The sequence below is a fragment of the Zymoseptoria tritici genome, chromosome 10 (assembly GCF_000219625.1).
Source record: "Zymoseptoria tritici IPO323 chromosome 10, whole genome shotgun sequence".
NCBI classification, from domain to species: domain Eukaryota; kingdom Fungi; phylum Ascomycota; class Dothideomycetes; order Mycosphaerellales; family Mycosphaerellaceae; genus Zymoseptoria; species Zymoseptoria tritici.
The window spans coordinates 1,179,030-1,200,728 of record NC_018209.1 but is presented as its reverse complement, the minus strand read 5'-3'; the positions used below and the strand labels follow the sequence as shown (position 1 = coordinate 1,200,728).

The window sequence follows — 21,699 nt, the reverse complement described above, 5'->3', positions numbered from 1 at the left end:
CCTTCGTCTTCTGCTTCTTCGTCTTCAACATCACTCGTCCTGTATTCTGCCGCAGTAGTCCTCCTTTCATGCCCAACATACCAAAACGCCAAGTCATAGTCAAGTCGTGTCAAACGAGTGTCGCTAACCAATCAAAAAGATATACCTCCATCATTCATCACTCTCTCTACTCGTTCTCGTCGACCTCCTTCCCCTCCCAGCGGCCACGTCCCCAACCGCAGCCTCATACGTAGGGATAGGCGGAGATTTATTCAGCAACCTTCTCGTCTCGTCCCTATTCGCCGTTCCAGCAGGTCTCGCCGTGGTATCCGAGTCATCGTCGTCGTCAACCTCGTCCGCGCTCTCGTAGTCCGGAGGCGGGTGCTCCGCCGGCTCTAGTGGCAAACCCGGGTCGAAATGCGGATGCTCGATGCTGGCGCGCGCAGCTTCACTCGATCCTTCGCCTCGATCTTCAGCAGGTTCTTCCTCGTATGGGTCCATGAGGTTGAACTGCGCCAGGGAGATATCGGTGGGTGATCGTTCGGGTCCTGGACTTCTCGCCGGCCGACCTTGCAGCCTGATCTGAGCACTGTTCGTCCGACCATGGCTGCTTGGCCAACCCATCCCCTCGCGAATGCCATCCCTCCCGCCTTCGAGCAGAATACTTCCCGCCTCACTTCCATACGGCGGAGGTGGCGCCAGGCTTCCCGTCATGGGTGCGAGACCCCACTTCTTGACGTTCGCTTCGATAAAGACGAAACCCATCTGGCCGAAGTTGACGTGGATGTTCGCAGGTCCATTGGCGCCAACGGTAGGGAAGAAATTATGCAGTTTCAACCCGTGGGCCACGTCCTCAAGTTTCTTGCCGTTCCGCGTGAAGAAGATTGTGCCGGTTCGTGGTCTGTATCCAACTCCGATCACGTCACCTTGAACATATGGCGGCGCGTAGCTTGTTCCTGCAAAGGGCTGGTTGAATCGTCGGTGGCCGTTGGAAGTGTATGCGATGGAGTACTTGTGCATGCCAGGGAGCCGGAAAAGGGGATAGGGTTTCGTTGTCAAGCCGATGCTGACGAGTGTCGACTCCGGTTTATCGTAGAGCTTCGCTTCCCAATAGTACACCTCATTTTGCTTGGGAATCGGCAGATTGCTCTGCACACTGCATTCAGAGTCGAAGAACTCAATCTCCGTCCTCGCCTCGACAAAGCAATTCGCAATCTCCAGCTCCGGCTCAAATTCCCACGCGGATACCCCCTTCTCCTGTATAGCCAGGAACTGCGAAAGCGAGATATCCGTCTGGACCGACTCTGGAGGGTTGACCTGTACAAACACTGATATCACAAGTCAGCACAACGACTTGTATTCCCAATATGACAGCATTTCCACCTACACTTTGCCCTGAAATAATCCGCCCGTGTCCTCTCATCCATCTCCGCAATCGCCTCCTCTTCCTCCCTCAAGAAACTCTGCTCATCATCAAACTCTCCCGGCCGGCTCATCCGGTCCAGCAGAATCCGGCCTCGACTCGTATATCTCAAGAAATATACGGCCATAATCACGATCCCCACGAGGGCCGCAGATCCAAATGCGGAAAGCATGCCTATGAGGATACCCTTGCCCGTGGAGCCTAGTCCGATGGTAGATGTGTGCCGTTGGTAGCGTGACCATGTTGGTGGTGACCATTGTGGTGTTCGTGTGCTGGGATTGTGTGATGCTTCCCCTCCTGCTCCTCCTTCTCCTCCTCCTACCCTTCTACTGTCGGGAACCGCCCATTGTATCCCATCTGGTCTTATATCTGAGGCGGATGTCGGTGATGTGTGGTGTGATGTCGCGAATGTCGAAGGGAGGGCGTAGACATCCTCAACCGGCAGCAGCGCGGACTGCGCCATCTGCAGAGCACCGGCTGCGTGCAGTCGGAGGGGTGTATGCGCGGCGGATGCTGGGAAAGTATGCTGGCGTCGTCGGTATCCGCACTCACGGCGGTGGATGCGGAGTATGTCCTGTGGCAAGACGGTTATGCAGTCCAACTGCGAGATCCAGTATCGTCCGCCTATTCAGGCTCCCGAAGTGGTGGTTATGCACTCCTCAGATGCCTGACTCGCTGGTCGGTGACAGGGGAATAATTGGTTTCTCGGACAGTCAAATGTCGGAAATGGCGAGTGTAAAGCGAGGTTGATAATCAGGAACATGAACCAAAGGAGTCAGGACGTTGCGGGTGTTTGCCTTTGCCTTGCGTAAAGCGGGCACGGGCAGCGATGGCGCGGATGCTGGGCTGACGCAGGTTGTTCGGACTCTTCTAGAGAGAAAGCCGATCGTCCCGGGCTTAATTGGCGGGCGGTACTTTGCGACCTCCTTCCAAGATGAACCAGGGGGGCATATACATTAATCCAGATCATTCCACGATAACAGTACAATATGGCTTGGACTAGCCCCGAGTGCCCTTCTCCTGTCAAGCAAAGAGACAAGATCACATCGCCGCTGTGAATCTATCGTTGTCCCGTCAATGCCCGAACCACGAGGCGCCCCGTGTACCTACACTGGCGCTGGCTTCCATCGCGTGGGTGAAGGATCACCCTTGTTGTGGCCGTACAACAACTCCTTCTACGGACAAGAAGAGCAAGCCGGTCAACGTGGCGCCATGTGAATGTCTTCACGATGGATTCCTGAGAGAGTACCGCATCAACGTCGTCGATCATCTCATCTCTCTCGTGGCTACATAACTATCTACCTATTCTATCCTATCTACAGATTGCAGCGAGCAATTCCATCCGTCTCTCGATGCCGGTCTCTGCGACCGTGGTCACTAAATCGCCTCTAGTACTATCAATGGTCTCATGTGGTGACCTTGTTTTCCTCATACATTCGTATCATGTCCATGGTTCGCTATCAGGGACATCGTGATAGCCGCCGCGACAACGCAGCATCGCGGGAAAACTCGTCCCACAATCACTCCACCGTGGCAATGCAGTCCATGGCGCCTTTCCGCCTAGAAATGCAAACTTCAGATTTCCTGCCATGAGCACTTTTCCCGTATTCCTCCGATGTGCGCAATATGCTGCCACACCTTCGCCTCGAACCCCAGAAATATACCATTAAACGCTGCAAATCGCTTGGAAAAAATGTTTTCATGATCATCGCGGATTGTGCTTGATGGCGAAATACTGGTCATGCTTGCGTTGTCGATCGTGCCGCACTGGCACTCGCGGTGATGCCGATGAGGGCCATTGCACGTATGCCTTGATCTCGACCACAACTCCACCGCGCCGCAAGAGCAGATCATCTCAATCAAGCCCACACCAGCGGTGTATCCGTCTCCTAGAACGTATACAGCTGGCGCAGAGCCTGCTCCTGCGGCGGCGGAAGTTTGTGCAAGAACCCATCGAAACCCTCCCCAATCATCAGCTTGTACTGCGCCAGAACCCGCTCGAAGCCGCTCAGTGGACCATCGTCCTGCATGCTAGTAAGGAAGAGACCCGGAGCCTGAGCCATTTCCGAGAAGAAGACGAGCAAGCTGTGTTCCAGCGCTTGAGGATTGTCCAGGACGACGTTGACGAAGCCTTTGTAGGCGTGGCCTTTCTCATCGGTCCAGCTGACCTTTTGCATGGATTGGAGGAAGGCCGAGGCGAAGTCGGCCAGGTGGGGAGCGAGTTGCTGGTGGCAGCCGATACCCAGGCGGCCGAGGGCGATGGCAGCATTCTCGTTCAGAGACTCTGGCACTTCAGTGCTGAACATGATGACGGCGAGTTTTGCGAGGACACGGTCCACGTAAGGCGCCATGCCTTCTTTGTGCCTCATGGCAATCTCCCCGCACGACCAGCAGGCGTTGTTAATGACTCGGAAAGCCGTCTCGGGGTCCTCTGTGGGTTCATTGATGTCAAGTTGTCCGATGAGGATCTCCATCACGTCAGGGAGGAAGGCCTGCAGTTGGGAGAAGATGTAGATGGCGCAATCGCCCAGCAGTGCGTATGCGGACTGTCGAACGTCGTTGTTGCTGTCGCGCATGCAGTATGCCAGCAGCTGGAACATGTTGGGCTGTGCGGACTTTGCAAGTTCGACGCTCTGCGATTCATTGAGAGCTTGAATGATACTGCTCAGGAGGTCCAGGCTGGTGACGAGGAAGTCCTTATCAGGTGTATCCATGTACGACTGTTCTGCGGTCATGCTGTCTTCGAGGTTCTGCTGGATGAGTTTGATGCAGCGCATGAACAACGGCGGCGCATATGGTGCAAACTCCGGACCCAAAGCAGTGGAGACGAATGACAGACACTCCAGCAGAGGGAACATCTCTCGCGACTGGTCCTGTACGAGCGTCCACCTCTCGATCAAAGCGGGCATGAGCAGGTTGACATTCTCGTGTTGCGCAAGAGTTGGTGATGCGTGCTCGGCCAGAGTCTGGACGCAGTCGTACAGGATGTACATATTCTTGTCCTTGTACTTGTTGAAGCACCTGACAAATTGCTGAAGGATGATGTTGCAGTACGGTGCCAGCTGCACGTTTGCCTTCTCCTCAAGCGCCGCAAAAGCAGAAGCCGCAGACTCTTGGACCTTTTTATTGCTATCAAGCATTCGCTTGAGAAGACCGTCCATCATTGGTTCGAAGAATTGATTCTTTGGTGCGTTTTCGTCGTGTGCGGCCCACTGTGCGAATCGGCTGAGGGACCAGCAGGTGATTTGCCGCACCACTGGCTGCTCGTCTCCAAGAAGTGACAGCATGTAAGGGATGAGATCTTTGAGGTGTGGCTTGATGTCTTCCATGCATCCAAGACCAATTGCACCAAGAGCAAGGACAGCTGCTTCTCTGTTCGGCCAGTCCTTGTGCTGCAGATTTTCCATCAACCAGGGGAGGACTTCTTTGAATACTGCGCCATGAAAGTGACCTGCAAGACTGTCAAGAGCAGCGGCCGAGCACTTTCGTAGATTCCACTCCTCTTCCGGATCGATGTCGTCAAGATCTTCCTCGTCGATCTCGCCGTCACTCAGATCGTCGTCGTCTGCATACTGGTAGCCATTCACCGCAGGCTTTACGCCGTTCGACGTAGCCGTGCCAGCGACTGCATCCCGATGTGATGTCTTCTCCTTAGCGAATGTGGGCTTGATGTCTTGAATATCATCCTCGACATCAGCGTCCTCATCGTCACCCTCAAGTCGCAATTGGTCGTCATCGCTGTAGATCATGCAGTCCAGTAGTACAGGCACGATCTGTGGCAGGTATGGACCCATTGCTGTTCGCAGTGCAGTATTACTGCTTGCCTCGAAGAAGAATTCAGCAGCATCCAGCGCCAGCTCTTGGTTGTGGACGTCCTTCTGCTGGGTCAATGTGTACTCCACGATCCCTTGCACGTGCGGTACTAGAATCTGCGGCATGGAGCTCGCCAGTAATGCGAATGCTCGGCAAACGAATCTGCGGACATCATCGTTGGTGTCTGTTGATAGTCGTACGATCTCGGGCAGGATGTCGTTGATGTGCTCGCGAATGGTCAGTGCAATGGGCTGTGTGATGAAGACGTTGATTGCGGCCAGAGCCTTTGATCGGATTTTGGGATTACTGCTCCGTGTGAACTCAACGAGCTTTGGCAGGAGGAATGCAAGTGGTCGTTGCGTTTGGTACTCCTGGTCCAGAGCTTTCCGGTTATCTTCGCAAATCTTGAACAATGCACCCATGGCACCCTCTTGAGCATCGCCACGACTCTCATCCGCAACCATACTGGCCAAGTCTGGAAGGACCTGTGGCCAGCCGGTAATACCACCCTGTCGCACCACCTCCGTTATGACGTTTCCGACATAGTTGCGAATCTGTGTGTTCCCATCTTGCAGCCCTTGTAGTACTTGCGATTTGACATACTGCTGGCTCGGTGCTGGAATCTGTTTGTACGACGTCTTGACATTGTTTTTCAGCATGATAGCTGCAGCACTCCGTGCTGCGAGGTAGTGTTGCGGCGTCAAGCCGGTATTCGATATGGGTGTGATGCAGAGGTATGTGAGGTAGTTGTTGATGTCGGGAGAGTCCTTGGTTTGACGAAGCATCTAGACATGTTGTCAATCAATAGCTCCGCAACGGTGTGAGTGTGGACACAAACCTGATCCGCATTCCGCTGAGCCGCGACATCATGGCCGCTGAGCGAGTCTCGTAGGAACTGTGCCAGCTGGTGCAGCTGCGCTGGTTGTGGCTGCCACGCCATGCTGGGTCGTGATGCGGACGTTAGCAGAGAGATTCGGTCGATTCGAATGGAGGATGTGTTGTTGGTGGACGGGAGTCGGAATGCTATGCACAAGTGCAGTGAAGTATGTAAAGGAAGGTCTGTGGACGGGAAGGTCTGTCAGCGTTTGCAGCGGTGAAAGCCCACGACGTCGTAAGGCGACACCCAATGGAGCACTGACAGTGCAATGCGCCGGTAAGTTTCGCTCGCAGGTGAAATACTTTTCTATCCCATTGTCGACATTTTGAATTCTTTCAAAAGTGGGGGACGCAATGACGGAGGGCGATGGCTTGCAGGCGTGAATGCAGCAGAAACGCAGCGGAAATTTGAGGTGCAATATGATAGATTCGCAAGGCAATCGTGTGCGAGTTGATCTGTATTTGTGATTGCTCGTCGATGTGTTCGGAGTTGCGGTGGAAAGATGGAAGCAGTAGCAGGAGAAGCAGCACGGGCAGGTACGAAGTACTTCAAGCTTGTCCAGGAAGGGCTGCTCCTGCCGATCCCGCCAGAACATGCTGCGTTTGACCTCACTTCACCTTCACTCTTCACATTCATTGTCACAAGCTGACGACATCGCCATGTTGGAGGGGGAGTTGCCACAGCTCCGATCGATACGCCAATCATCATTGCATGCCCTTTGCATCACCGCTCTTTCATCCAATTCGATTGTTTGCTAAGACAGGCATCCAGCAAGGTGCAACCATTAGGGAATGACAGCACAATAGCAGTACACAGGATGTGGCGATATACGTTGATCAATCTGGAGGCGACGCAAAGGTGTTAGAAGACATTTTTCAGTCTTGAGCTGGACACCAGGTTGCTGCGATGAAAATCTTCTAGAAGCCAATGTCTCCGTCTCCATGTGCGCAACGGGCACGTGCAGGCAGCAGGCTGTCATACGGGACACCTGCAGGAACCCCACGGGCCCACCTTGGTTCTCGGATCGATCTCGATGAGTATTTGCATTCTTATAGCCACATCCGAAAGGCCGGCTCAGCTTGTGTAAGAACGCGTGTACAATGTCTAGCAGCACCAGTCGGCGACAATCATGCTGGTAAGCACCGCAGTGACCAAGGTAGGAGGCATAAATTGCTGTGAGCATTGCCGACTTGACTCTGCACAGCATTTCGTCGTGACGCACATGATGAATAACCATCAAGACAGCAATGGAAGCTTTCAACACCTCAATCGCACCACCTCACCGCCATCCCGAGCTCTTCCTCTCAACCGTGAACAGCACATGAACATCTGTCTTTATCGAGATGTGGTCCTGCACGATATGATTCGAAGCGCTCATCTGTCCTCCCATCTCGGTCGGCCAGTCCTCGACATCCCACTCCAAGCCTTGCGTGGTAATCACCGCTTTGCCATACAGAGGGAGGATCCCGACATTGGGCGTGATCAAGCCCTCCTTCAACGGCGTTTCTATCTTGGTGGTCCCTGGCCATAGCAGGAAGGTGATGCTTGACTCGGAGAAGAACCAGAAGCGCAGTCTTGAATGGTCGACCTTCTGCTCGCGGTACAGTTCGTGCAGTAAGCCGATGCCCTGGTCAACACGGCCACCAACACTGCCCAAGACCAAGACTTCACGTGCTGAGGGCAAGTGTTCAACGACCTGCTTGATAGCTTTTCCAAAGTCGGTGGAGTACTGATCCGGATCCTGGGTGATTTTGACTCCTAGCTCAGCGTAATGTGCCCGCACATCGTCCCGTAGCGAGTCCAAATCTCCGTGGATAAGATCTGGCAGATCCGCACTCAATGCTTTTCGCCAACTGTTGCCAGGACTCTGTTCGATACATAGATCGTGCAAGCGGTTCGCGCCGCCATCTGCGCAGAGGGTAAATTTTGCATGCGACTTCAATCGTCTGAAGTAGTCCAGATCATCCAAGGGAGTATTCAACACGATCAACGCTGGAGCATCGTCGCTCAGTGGCTCTTGCCTATGACGCCCGAGGTAATGCGACGGTCGCAGTTCCGTCACCGTCCCATTTGCGCCATCGACTAGGGCCATCTATCGTATATTTTTAAGGATGTCCTAGGGTCAGAAGGAGATGGAAGCTTGGATTCGCGCCATGACGCTGGTATTGAAGCGGACTCCACTCCGCTTGGACGATTACTAAACTTTCGATGCGATCTTCGACATGAAGACGAACTTGCCTCTTCCACGTCTACCCTCCTACATCCACATCTCTCTTTCATCCGTCCGAGAAGATGTTTCGTCCAGCGTTCCGAGCAGCTAGTGCTGTGCGATTAACGCCAAAAGCACCGCTAGGAAAACGATTCGCGAGTACCGCCACACGACGATCAGGATCATGGAAAGGCACAGCATTGAGATGGACGGCCGCCGGCGCGATCGTATACTACTACAACACGGCTACAGTATTTGCTGAAGAGCCAGAACGTACGCGCTCATGTACCCATTAAGCGAAAGATATCCATACTGATGGCAAACAGGCACACTTCGAGCACCTCTAGAAACGGCACACGAATCCGAATCGTCCTCCACCATCGAGGCGATATCCGCACAACGACGAGCACAGGCACGGACATCAAATCTACCACTTTACGACCAGAAGGAGGAGTCATCGACGGTGGCTGCAGCAGATGATGGCGAGCAAGTTGCAGTGGGAGGAGCTGAGGGAGGACCAGAGGCATTGGAAGAGGAAGCAGAGCAACAAGGAGCTTTCAACGAGGAGACGGGAGAGATCAACTGGGACTGCCCGTGTCTAGGCGGCATGGCGCATGGACCTTGTGGAGAGCAGTTCCGAGCAGCATTCAGCTGCTTCGTTTACTCGAAGGAGGAGCCGAAGGGTGTGGAGTGCATTGAGCATTTCAAGACGATGCAGAACTGCTTCCGCGAACACCCGGAGATCTATGGTTCAGAGTTGGACGATGACGAGGTCGCAGAGGTTCAGGCTGAGGAGGATCGGGCACAAGCTGCGCTCCAGGGCTCTGACGAGGGTGATGCGCAGTCAGCTCTGCCGTCGCAGAGAAGTTCAGAGGAGGAAGTGCCTGTAGCTCAGGCCGTGAAAGCGGATGCTGGAGCGCTCGCGGAGAAGGCGAAGAATGAAGTGTCGAAGCCATGGCAAGATGGTCGTGAAAGCAAGTCTGCGGATTAGAGGTGCATGCAGTGTATCAGTGGTATAGATGTAACAACATACAGATGTACAAACAATGAAGAACCTCAGCTCATGCTCATGCGTTCAATCTCTGCTTCCTTTGTTCAACTGCGCATAAGGCACTTTTCGTGATTGCTGCCTTGCGTGGGTGCCTGAATTCTCCACAACTCAGTGTGACGTGCCTTCGATCCATCTTCCACCTTCGACCTCATTCACCTCGCAGAGTGACTCCGCTCTCCAACTCAACAACGTGACTGCCCTCGGAGCCTGTCCACTCTGCTCGTCACCAGCGTCTGCGTCACCTCATTCTCGACAAAGAATTTCGCCATCGAAAACGACACGTGAATTCCTGGTCCATTCTTCCACCACCGCGCTGCTGGAGGGCATACAACCATTCACTTGCGCGAAGTTACCTGCAGCGGACGAGCCCGTTGTCTTCTGCAGTAGAGCGCATCTTTCGGCAGACCAGCTCTTCTTCCTCTTTCTCACATCCTCCTCGCCATCAACCCCACCACCTCCACCAACCTACCTACCACCCACCGACCCAGCCACCACCGAACGATCCCTCACCACGACAGCACTGCGCGACATTGCCCAGCATGTCACAAGCAGGCGCCAACTCGGCCAAGCAGCCACCTCCGCCTATGCCCACATCCAAGGACGATGTTGTCGGCACATGGAACTATTTGCAGTGGGGTGTGGAACAGATCATGTACAGCCTGAGTGATGGCGTCGACCTCCGGACATACATGTCCCTCTACACCTCCATCCACAACTTCTGCACAGCACAAAAAGCCGCCGGCTCAGCGAACAGCCACCTCAACTCGAACCACCGCGGCGCGCACCTCCTCGGAGAAGACCTCTACCATCGCCTCAACGATTACCTCAAGCGCCACCTCGCAGGCGTCCACGCCGAGATGGTCCTGCACGCTGATGAAGCACTCCTCACATTCTACATCAAGGAGTGGAAGCGATACACACAAGCCGGCATGTACAACAACCATCTGTTCCGGTATCTGAACCGTCACTGGGTGAAGCGTGAGATGGATGAGGGTAAAAAGGACGTGTACGACATCTACACTCTGCATTTGGTGCGGTGGAAGGAGGACATGTTCGGATCAACACAAAATGCGGTCATGGACGCTGTCCTGCGTTTGGTGGAGAAGCAGCGCAATGGTGAGACTATCGAGCAGTCAAAGATCAAGGATGTGGTTCAGTCTTTTGTCTCACTCGGCATCGACGAGTCGGACAGCACCAAGACTACACTCGACGTCTACCGCCAGTACTTTGAGAAGCCGTACCTCGAGGCGACATCGGCGTACTACGAGAAAGAGTCGTCGCAGTTCCTCGCGGAGAATTCGGTGGTGGACTACATGAAGAAGGCGGAGCGTAGGCTGGACGAGGAGAAGGAGCGGGTGCCACTCTACCTGCTGCCTGAGATTCTGACTCCGCTGATGAAGTGCTGCGAGCAAGCTCTGATCGCGAAGCATGCTGTCACTCTGCGAGACGAGTTCCAGGTCTTGCTCGACAACGATCGTGAAGCTGATATGGCGCGCATGTACAAGCTGCTGGCTAGGATTCCCGAGGGCCTCGATCCTCTGCGCACTCGATTCGAGAGCCACGTTCGTCAAGCTGGTCTCCTCGCGGTGGAGAAGATTGACGATGCAAAGGACGGCCTGGATCCAAAGGCCTACATCGACGCGCTGCTCGAAGTGCACACGCAGTACGCCGCTCTGGTGCAGAACGCATTCAACGGCGAGTCGGAATTTGTGCGCTCGCTCGACAATGCTTGCCGCGAATATGTCAACCGCAACAAGGTCTGCGCGAAGAATCCCAACCGGTCGCCTGAAGTCCTCGCCAAGCACGCCGACAATGTTCTCAAGCGCTCGACGAAGGCCACCGAGGAGGACGACATGGAGAAGACGCTCGACCAGGTGATGACCATCTTCAAGTACGTTGAAGACAAGGACGTCTTCCAGAAGTTCTACTCCCGCCACCTTGCAAAGCGCCTGGTCAACACCACCTCTGCCTCTCCCGACGCTGAGACTTCGATGATCGCCAAGCTCAAGGATGCTTCTGGATTCGAATACACCAACAAGTTACAGCGCATGTTCCAGGATATGCAGACATCTAGAGATCTCAACGACGCATTCGAGGTATGGCGGAATGCGAGTGCTGGTGAGAGGGACCCAAAGGAGGAGGTCGACGCCAACTACCAGATTCTCGGAACCGGGTTCTGGCCTCTTCAGCCGCCTGTCACCCCCTTCGCGCCTCCTGCCGTCATCAACAAGACCTACGAGCGCTTCACGAATTTCTACCAAAGCAAGCACGGTGGTCGCAAACTGACATGGTTGTGGCATCTCTGCAAGGGCGAGATGCGCGCCAACTTTGTCAAGCTGAACAAGGTCCCCTACACGCTTCAGGTCTCCACGTACCAGATGGCTATCCTCCTCTTGTTCAACGACTCCGATACTGTGGCATACGACGACATCGCTGAAGCGACCTCGCTGGTCAAGGAGACTCTCGACCCGTCCATCGGCATCATGCTCAAGGCGAAGCTCCTGATTGCCAAGCCAGACAATGCGCCTTATTCGAGCGGCGCTACCTTCACTCTCAACCATGCTTTCAAGCATAAGAAGATCAAGGTCAACCTCAACGTCATGATCAAGGCTGAGCAGAAGCAGGAGGCTGAGGATACCCACAAGACGATCGAGGAGGACCGCAAGATGCTCATGCAGGTAAGTCTTTGTCCTTTCATCCTGTTTAGACGTGTTTCCCTTGCTAACAATCATTTCCTAGTCCGCCATCGTCCGCATCATGAAGTCTCGCAAGATCATGAAACACAACGAGCTGGTGTCCGAGACCATCGCCCAGATCAAAAACCGCTTCTCGCCCAAGGTCTCCGACATCAAGAAGTGCATCGACATCCTGCTCGAGAAGGAGTACCTGGAGCGTCTGGACGGTGGCGATCTCGGCTACCTTGCTTAGGCGAAGGATGTCTCTCAACGATGTGTACATTTTCTCGAATGCGACTACGAATGGTACGGATCTCAGGATCTCAGGTCTCAGCAACTGGTACGGGTCATAAAAGATCATGGGACGTGGCTGCTTCTTTAGCATGGCGTGGGCGTTTTTACGATGGGTCTGCTTTCGTCCGCTGGTCGCTACAACGACTGGAACATTTGATGAGGCTGCGATGGGCTGGTAGAGTGGGAAGAAAGCCTGGCATACCATAGGTTCAGAGCATGGATATCGGCAGCATGAGGGAGGAAGGATGAGTCAGACAGATAGCTCTTCTGTCTTTTCTCAATGATGATGTGCACTGAAACCACCAGAACTTGCACCGCACCCAACGTACGATAATGTGGTCAGCGCTCGCTGTGGCCCTTGCACAAGCTGACCCAAAAAGGACAGTGCAGGCCCGATCACCGCCGGGATCTCACTTTGGATGCTTGCACGACTCCCTTTCACTTTCTTACACTGATGCCCACTGTCTGTCGACACAGCGCTCCATCGTTGTCAATCGCCTCGCACCATCACAAGGCTTCGCGGAAGGTGTATCTGCCCTCAAGATGTTTGTTAACAACACATCAAGGGTCTGTCCAGCGTTGCGAATGCCGATCATGCGCCACCTACCACATACCTCCGCAATACGCTCGTCCTTGGAGTATCGGCTTGGCGATTGCAGAACTGCTTGTCGTCTGGGCCATCTTTCTATCCAAATCTTGTCCTAGCATTATCCTTTTCTCCTTCTTCTTGCGTCTCATGCCTCTCTTCTGAGCCAACCCTCCTCCATGGCCAGCTTCCAGACCTACAAGCTCCTCGAGAACGGCGAAGATCCCGCCGCCGACCCGGAACAAGACGACTTCGACATCGACCCCAAATACAGCAAGCCGAGACGGAAATTCTTGGAGTCCGTACAGTCGGTCAAGTCGTTCCTGCAATATGTCAATGAGCGGTCTCCGGTTCGGATACCGCGATGCGGGGTCCGACAATATTGCTTCGGTCTTGCGGCGGGGTTGGCGGTGGTGATCGTTGTTGCGGTCGTTGGGAGTGCGTTGTTTGGGGTTGGAGAGGGAGAGGATGTGTTGCAGTATATTGATCCGTTGATTGGGACGGGGCCGGGTGGTAGGTCTTGTGATGGGGGTGGTGGTGGAGGGAGTATGCTGATGGGTTGTAGGGCATGTCTTTGCAGGGGCGACTTTGCCGTTCGGTATGTTTTTGGCCTCGTTCTGTCGAAAAGGTGTACTGATTACTGGCTACCTTAGGTATGGCTAAGCCGGTAGCTGATGTCAGGAGCGATGAAAAGATGGCCGGCTTTGCGAGCGATGATAGCGCAGTCTGGGGTTTCTCAGCGCTGCACGACTCTGGAACTGGAGGAGTAAGTCCAGTCTAGATTTGAGATTCATTATCTCCAGCATGATGCGGTCTTGTTCACAGAGTGTCCATGCTGACCACAGAGCAACCAGTCGGCATCCATGGGCAACTTCCCGATCTTCGTATATCCGTCATGCCCCAATCTCTCAGAGTGTCGTCTGCAGAAGACCTTCCGTGGCTCTCATTACAAGAAGGAAAGCGTCCAAGCAACTCCCGGATACTTCTCCATCGAGCTGGAGAATGGTGTGAAATCGGAAATGGCAGCATCCATGAAAGTGGCCATTTTCAAGTTCTCCTTCGCCAACGGCACGGATACAACCGACATGACCATTCTGCAGGAGGGTTCTGATCTGCCAGGCTCGCAAGGAACGAGAGCGCTTTACATCGACCCCGTGAAGCAGAGATTCACAGCTGAAGGTCGTTTCAACCCCAGCTTCGGCCAGGGGCATTACCGAGCATATACATGCGTGGACGTCAAAGGAGCAAAAGTCCAAGATGTTGGTGGTTTCAACTCATCAGCGGTCTTGCCTGATCAGAGCTACATGAACGACACGAGCCTCTACTTTGGACCCAAGCAGGGAGTATACGCCCGCTTTGAGAACGTCAAGGCGACAGACACGATTTGGGTGCGATACGGACTCTCCTGGCTGAGTATCGAACGTGCCTGCGAGAACGCCGAGAACGAGGTCGGAGACTGGAACTTCGAGCGACTACGGAGGGAGTCGGAGAAAGCTTGGAGGAAGAAGCTGGCACCCATCAAGATCGACTCGAAGGGCGTTGACAAGAAGCATCTGAGGAACTATTGGAGCGGCGTCTATCGAGCATTTCTCAGCCCGCAGGACTATACGGGAGAGAATCAGCTTTGGAACTCGACCGAACCGTACTATGACAGCTGGTACTGTATCTGGGACACGTTCCGAGGAGTGCATCCGTTCTATATGCTGGTTGATACGATTTCACAATCCAGGATGGTGCGGTCTTTGATCGATACGCAGAAGCATCTTGGTTGGCTTCCTGATGTAAGATGCGTTACATTTCACTCACTGAGTGTCTGCTGACTTACGGATAGTGCCGGATGAGCTTTTGTAAGGGCTTGACCCAGGGCGGTTCAAATGCCGATGTGGTTATCGTTGACAGCTTTGTGAAGGTTGGGCAACCCTAACCCTGACAGACTTACGGACCATGGCTGACCTTGGGAACAGAAACTCGAAGGTGTCAACTGGGACGATGCATATGCAGCCATTGTCAAAGATGCGGAAGAGGAGCCTGCCAACTGGGATGTCGAAGGACGAGGAAGTCTCGATAGCTGGAAGACCATCGGCTACGTCCCGTTTAAAGAAAAATATGACCCCCTACATGAGGGATTGCGGACCCGATCGATTTCTCGAACAGTAGAATATGCATACGACGACTTTTGCATCGCCTCGATGGCCAACGCCACTGGTCGACACGAAGACTACGAAAAGTACACCCTCCGAGCCGGGAACTGGAAGAACGTCTACAACCCCGACATCGAATCCATGGGCTTCAAAGGCTTCCCTCAACCACGCTGGAAGAACGGCACTTTCGGTTTCCAAAATGCCACTCTCTGCTCCGACCTGAATAACTTCCACGGCTGTTATCTCAACCCATCAGGCCACGAGACCTACGAAGGGAGTCCATGGACTTACCTCTTCTTCGTACCCGGGGACATGCAAGGCCTCATAACCCTCCTCGGCGGACGAGAAGCCTTCCTAGCACGTCTCGAAAAGCTCCACGACAGTGGCGTGCTGTACATGGGCGATGAGCAAGCCTTCCTGACCGCTTTCCTCTACCACTACGCCGGCCGTCCGGGCCTCTCAGCCAAGCGCACGCACATGTACATCCCCGACATGTTCAACGATACCATAACCGGCATTCCAGGCAACGACGACAGCGGAGCCATGGGCACGTTCGTCTTCTTCAGCATGCTCGGCGTCTTTCCTTCTGCAGGGCAGAATGTATACTTCATCATTCCGCCCTACTTCCCCAGCGTCAGTATTAAGAACCCGCAGACGGGCAAGACGGCGACGATTCGCAATGTCAATTTCGATCCGACATATGAGAAGATGTATGTGCAGTCGGCGAAGTTGAACGGGAGGACGTATACAAAGAATTGGATTGATCATGAGTTTTTCTTGAACGGTGGGACATTGGATCTTGTGTTGGGGGATGTCGAAAGTGAATGGGGGACGAGGGAGGAAGATTGTCCGCCGAGTTTGTCGACGGGGTTGCATTTACCTTAGCGGGAAGTGCAGCTCGACAGAAGATGGTTATGTGTATATCGGCGCCAAACCGGCACTAAATAGAGCCTAAACACCACCACGAGTCAGCACTAATTAAGGCCCTTGTCGATCGATATCTACCAGCCGTGTTGTTGTTGTGTTCATTAAGTTAGTGGTGTTTTGTTGTTGTCGACAGACGGTGGATGTGAACCTTACCGTCGCCGGCATGGCTTCCTTAATCCTTATTTATTTACTATGCGTTGCAACGCCGTTTTTGCAGCGCTCTTGTGCCTTATTTTAGTTACCGTTAGCGCTAGCGGTTTTCCTAACGACATTAGTAAATGGCGAGCTAAGCTGTTTAATGTAAAGGATCCATTAACGTTAAAGATCGCGCTGTTTACGCTGGTGTGGCTATTTATAAGCAACGTATAGAGTGAAAGGAAGCGCTAGAAGCGCACTAAGCAGTTTACTAAACGAGTTTAATGTCGCTGCAAGTGTGGCCGACTAAGTAAGGCCTATAGCGGTGCTAGTAAACGGCTAAGTTAGAACGCTTATAAGCATAGTAAGTAGTAAATCTAGTGCTATAGCTAGTCGCTAATGCAGTTAGGTTGTAATGCTAGAATCGCTCTGATTTTCTACTATAAGGATGCTATAAGCAAGGAGCCTATGTTAGTAGAAGTTAAACGCACTCGCGACAATAGTAGCTACAACTATTCCCTCGAATCTATAGACTACCGGTTTACGAACAACGGCGTTAAAGAGCTCGTAAAGCTAATGCTAGAAGTGCTGCCTAAGCTATTAGCGCTAAAGAAGAAGCTAGACTATAATTAGTCGCTCGTTAAGGCCGGTAGAAGCTCTATATTATATAACTCCGTTCGTAATATAAACCGTATAGCTGTTAATAGAGCCCGAGATGTGCGCTGTATTGTTAGATTAGTCGTTAGCGATAGCAAGCGTTAGGTCGATAAGGTAGTCGCTACCGCGGTAGACAGTAGCTTTAAGGCCTAAGAGGTTACTGCTATAAGCGGTGCGGAGCTCGTAAAGGGGGTTGTAATAGCTACCGCGTAGCAATTAGAATACCTAAACACCGGCAATTATTAGCTCTTCCTTATAGATAGAACGTACGACTGCTACAAGCTAAAGTAGGTATTGTTTACTATTTACTACTTTACGGACGAAGGCTAATAGCTCCCCCTTAGCTAGTTTATTACGCAGAACTAGCAAGCTGTCCTTATTGCTCTAGCTATTACTACCCTTCGAGAGTAGGCTCTAAGGTAGAAGCTACGCTACGCGGTAATAGACGACAGCAGCGCCGAGCAGCTGGCTATTCGCACAGTCTTTAAGAAGGCTAGTATCCGACAGCTCTTGTACTAGAAACACGCTAAAGAAACACTGTTGCGCAACTTCCCTTTAAAGGGATATCGCGCTAAATTCTCGCTGCTCTAGAGGGCGTTGTCGCAGGCTCGGACTCGCGCTAAGTGCGCTAAGCTGCTCGAGAGGGTAGATCGGATACTAGCTAACCGTAGCAAGGACGATAAAAGGACATATCTACAGCGACACTGGAATGTTAATAATTTAATAGCGTAGGCGACATAGGCGAGAGTAAACAATCTACTTCTTATAAGGGTAAGTTAGCAACGCTAACGACAATTATCGAATTTATGATTAGCTTACGCCGGCGTAAAGTCGGCGCTAAGCCTAATTAGGTCTATTTAACGACCCCTCGAGAAGTTTCTTAAGTTTTGGAATTTTTGTTCTAACTACCTTCTTCCTTAGTGCAACACTACTAACGCCGCTGAAGGATATTACTCCGGCATTAAAGGCGACAGCGAGAAGAAGCGCATGCCTAAATAGTCGCTGCTAGGGCTGGTGCTCTATCTGGTAACAACATAGCAGTCCTACTTCGACAAGCAAATTACAGCGACCTACAACTCTACGAAAACGAGGCACTAGAAGGTCCTTAATCTTAAGGGCCTAGTGTAAGGGTCTGAACCGAAGTTGCGCACAAAGGTCCAGATCCGAATGTATGAAATTCTAAAGCTACCGAAAAGAAGATCTATCTAGAACAACGGAACGTCGAGTATAAGCTATGTGTGCGCGTAGCGTCGCTTAGCGCATACATGGCCTTCTAGTCGGCCGAAAGGAAGCTTGTTCCCAATTCGGCCTAGTGGATTTCTGAACCGGCGTTCGTCCGTTGGGCGTTAGCCTAGGCATCGGCACAGCCGATGCAGCTTTAGGCACCAGCCTCTGATAATACCCCCCCCCCCCCCCCCCCCCCCCCCCCCTATCCCCACCCCCAATCGCAAAACCGGTGTGACTATTAAATCCGCCTTAAAATTCTACCCTATTCCTGTCCTAGAAATCTAGCTCCGTTACCTCCTAACCTGCTAATCTTATGCTCTGCAGCTTATAAAAAGCCGGAGGTAAAGGGTCTATTCTACTTAGCTATTTGACCTTTAGGAAATTGTTAGGTATATATTTTTTAGGAATCTGCATATGCTTAAATTTATACGTTCTTAAGACGCCTTATGCAACCTACTAGTCGACAACGTCTAGGCCGATAACGAAGCGGCTAATAGACATAGTAGCCTAACGGCTGGCTATTTAGGGTGCGTACAGAAGTAGTTCGGCTAACCCTATATCGTAAGTAGGGTTGTACTCTATATGTTACTATATACACTATTACGTTATATAGGTCCTCTATTCTGTAATACTCCTCTTAAACTTGTAGGTTTTACCCGATCAGGAAGTCGTAGACTTCTAAGTGCTTCGTTATATAGTCGATATAGTTTACTACAAGTTTAAGAGGGGGAAGACTTAAATCTTTTGCGAGATTCTTATCTTTTGTTAAAGGAAGAGGGTCGAGTCTAGCATACCGCGAGCGCGGTGTCGTAGTTTTATATCGTACGATAGATAAACAGGTATCTAGTAGTCGTATCTAGTATCTAGTAGTCGTATCTAGTATCCGGTAAAGGTAAGGGCCCGTAATAAAGAACCGGACTAAGGAGTCTAACGTCGCGTAGTTTAAGGTTATATAGGACCGTCCGCCGTATTCGCGTCGCCGTAGAGCGTTTCGAAACGCTCGAGAGCTACTGTATCCTTAAACTCGCGCAAAGGTTCCTAAGTAGGTCGGTCGTAACCTACCTACTTAATAAGAGCCTCTCGGCGATAGCCGCGGCCGACGCGCCTTATACGATAGCGCAGAAGAGCCTCTACACCGTATTCTTCGTCTCCTGTATTATTAAGAATCGTAGCGGGCTACGAATCCGTAACGACCTAGGACGGAAGCGCATCGTTATACACTAATCGTAAGAGCGACGTATAAAACCTCGGATAAATACCGCGAGGAACATCGAGCTTGACGAAGTAGGGCATACTCTCGAAAGTACGGACAACCGTATACTTCGCGTAAATCTAGTCGAGCTTCTTCGTAGGCCGGTCCGTCTTAATATTCCGAAGTAAGAGCTAGACTTTGTCCCCGACCTTGTACTTAGTAGCAACGTTCCGGGACCGGTTTGTATAGTACTCCTACTACTACTAGGCTACGGCTATTACTAAAGCGGCGAACTCGCGAGCCTGTTACAGCTTAGTAACGATATACGTACCTTCTTCGCGAGGGTTCCGAGGCGACTCAATAGTATCGGAAATAGTCTCAATCGTACGCAGGTAGTACCTGTACGTAAGGAAGAAGAGAGAGACCTATGTCGTAGAGGGTACGCGCAAATCTAAGGCGATCTGTACAAGCGAGAGCTACTTGCCCTAATCGCCTTAATTATAGCTAACGAATACCCGCAAATAGGTCTCGACTTCCTAGTTTCGTCGTTTAGTAGAACCGTCGGTCTCCGGGTAGTACGCGGTAGATAGTCGCCAAACGATACCTAACCGCTCGCATACTTCTTTCTAGAGGGCGTTAACAAATTAAACACCTTAATCCGACGTAATACTAGTAGGCAGCTAGTATATGCCGACGTAGCGTTCGATAAGGAGCTCTACGACGCCCTTAGCGTCGAACTAGCTAGGAAGGACTCGTAAGAGCATAGTACCTTTCCCGAGGCGATCCGTAATAACAAGGAGGGTAGTAGCGCCGTCCTCTTCGTTAGGCGCTAGGTCTATAACAAAGTCTATCGATATCTCCGTCTAAATACACTCTAGGATCGGTAAGGGACGTAATAGCCCGCGTCGCTTCTCTCTCTAGATAGTAGTCTACCTATACGTAGCATAGTTTCGTACGAACTTACGTACTTCGGCGTTTATTCCCGGCTAGAAGAACTGTCGAGATAGAAAGTCGATAGTAGCATCGCGTCCGGTATATCTACCGAGGACCGAGTCGTACATCGTTTGGATAACCCTTGTCGTTAGCAGTTCGAAGAGAGGTAGCCAGATCCGTTCTCGAAAGCGAAGTAGGCCGTCCTATATATCGCATTCCCCGATAGAGAGCTTAAGGTTAAGATCTATAGGGAACGCCCGTTAACCTTGTTCGACGGCCTCGAGTACGTATAAGTAACTATTTCCGTACGGCAGCGAGAAAGCGTCTATCTAAAGCTACGATAACTTAGTATCGTCTAGGAAGGGAGAAGTAGGCGTAGATAGCTCGGTAGGGAAGGCCTTTAGGCTAGAGTCGAGTAAGATTCCCTCTCGACTACGTAGCCTATCGTTAGATTCGTCTCGCGGCATATCCTACTCCTATCGAGATAACGTATCCGGGACGGTAGCTTGTTTTCTAGGGCGATAAACTAACAACATACGGAAGGGCGCGAGGAACTCGCTCTATCGGATTTAGCGTTCGTTAAGAGACTTCTTAATAAAGAAAGGCTCGAGGTTCTTATAATCCGTAAGGACCTCGAATTCGTGCTTTAGTCCGCGTAGTTCCGAATTCCATTCCTTTAAACACTTAACGATAGCTAAGAGTTCTTTGTCGTAGATGTCGTAGTTAATCTCGGCAATAGCGTGTCGCTGCGAGAAGAACGCTACCGGTCGCTAAGTCTGTAGTGCCGTATCGAATTAATGTAATACACCGCCTGTCGCCTAGCCTAAAGAGTCGGGCTCGACTCGCGTCTTCTTGTCCGGGTCGTAGCTCGCTAGGACAGGCCCGTAGATAAAAGCGTCCTTAATATCCTCGAAAGCCTTATCCTGTTCGTCTCCCTAACGAAAGCCTATCGTCTTCTTCGTAAGATCGGTAAGAGGGCAAACGAGATTGCTATACTTGCGGATAAACATCCTATAGTAATTAGCGAACCTAAGGAACAAGCGGACTCCGCGAATAGTTAGGGGTCTATCCTAGTCCCAGATAGCCTATACCTTCGCGGGGTCTATTCGTACGCCGATACCTACTTTAACGATATATCCTAGGTACTTCGTAGTACGAGTCTCGAACTCGCACTTCGATATATCTAGGACAAGCTCGCTATCCTCGATGCGTTATAAAACCTACGTTACCTTCTCCTAGTAGTCGGCAAGGGTACCGGAAGAGAAGATAAGGATGTCGTCGATATAGGCTATACAAAAGTTGTCGAGTAAGTCGCGTAGGATCTAGTTTAGATACCGTTAGAAGGTAGCCGGCGTACTAGTAAGACTAAAGGGGCAAACGTTCTACTCGAACAAGCTGTAGCGGGTACGGAAAGTAGTCTTCTATTCCTCGCCTTTAGCAATACGGATCCGATGAAATGTAGTAGAAACGTCGAGCTTTGTAAGCTACTTAGCTTTACTAAGAGACGTAAGCGTCTCTTAGATAAGCAGGAGGGGAAAACGGTCCTTTAAGGTAATAGCGTTTAGTCTACGGTAGTCGAT

At 51.8% G+C, this 21,699-nt stretch overlaps 6 protein-coding genes across 6 annotated transcripts; 3 read left to right on the top strand and 3 right to left on the bottom strand.

Annotated features, from left to right (window-relative positions):
• Positions 1–150: 150 nt before the first annotated feature.
• Positions 151–1,865, bottom strand: MYCGRDRAFT_48751 (SPRY-like protein; the record flags this gene model as incomplete). The annotated part of the gene is made up of 2 exons (XM_003848896.1): positions 151–1,307; positions 1,367–1,865. 2 exons carry the CDS (start codon positions 1,863–1,865, stop codon positions 151–153), a joined length of 1,656 nt encoding a protein of 551 aa, XP_003848944.1.
• A 1,426-nt stretch (positions 1,866–3,291) lies between these two features.
• MYCGRDRAFT_48728 (uncharacterized protein) lies at positions 3,292–6,155 on the bottom strand (the record flags this gene model as incomplete). Its single annotated transcript, XM_003848895.1, has 2 exons — positions 3,292–6,000; positions 6,054–6,155. 2 exons carry the CDS (start codon positions 6,153–6,155, stop codon positions 3,292–3,294), a joined length of 2,811 nt encoding a protein of 936 aa, XP_003848943.1.
• Positions 6,156–7,395: 1,240 nt separating this feature from the next.
• On the bottom strand, positions 7,396–8,085 carry MYCGRDRAFT_17404 (uncharacterized protein; the record flags this gene model as incomplete). The annotated part of the gene is made up of 1 exon (XM_003848894.1): positions 7,396–8,085. A coding segment is annotated over one exon (690 nt), but the record flags the coding sequence as incomplete, so codon positions are not given.
• Positions 8,086–8,872: 787 nt separating this feature from the next.
• MYCGRDRAFT_31040 (uncharacterized protein) lies at positions 8,873–9,082 on the top strand (the record flags this gene model as incomplete). The annotated part of the gene is made up of 1 exon (XM_003849006.1): positions 8,873–9,082. A coding segment is annotated over one exon (210 nt), but the record flags the coding sequence as incomplete, so codon positions are not given.
• Positions 9,083–9,556: 474 nt separating this feature from the next.
• MYCGRDRAFT_76524 (uncharacterized protein) lies at positions 9,557–12,280 on the top strand (the record flags this gene model as incomplete). The annotated part of the gene is made up of 2 exons (XM_003849007.1): positions 9,557–12,030; positions 12,092–12,280. The coding sequence occupies 2 exons, from the start codon at positions 9,892–9,894 to the stop codon at positions 12,278–12,280; spliced, it is 2,328 nt and encodes a 775-aa protein (XP_003849055.1).
• Positions 12,281–13,086: 806 nt separating this feature from the next.
• On the top strand, positions 13,087–15,933 carry MYCGRDRAFT_48895 (uncharacterized protein; the record flags this gene model as incomplete). The annotated part of the gene is made up of 6 exons (XM_003849008.1): positions 13,087–13,420; positions 13,473–13,505; positions 13,561–13,673; positions 13,762–14,688; positions 14,739–14,816; positions 14,872–15,933. The coding sequence occupies 6 exons, from the start codon at positions 13,087–13,089 to the stop codon at positions 15,931–15,933; spliced, it is 2,547 nt and encodes an 848-aa protein (XP_003849056.1).
• Between the last annotated feature and the right edge of the window lie 5,766 nt (positions 15,934–21,699).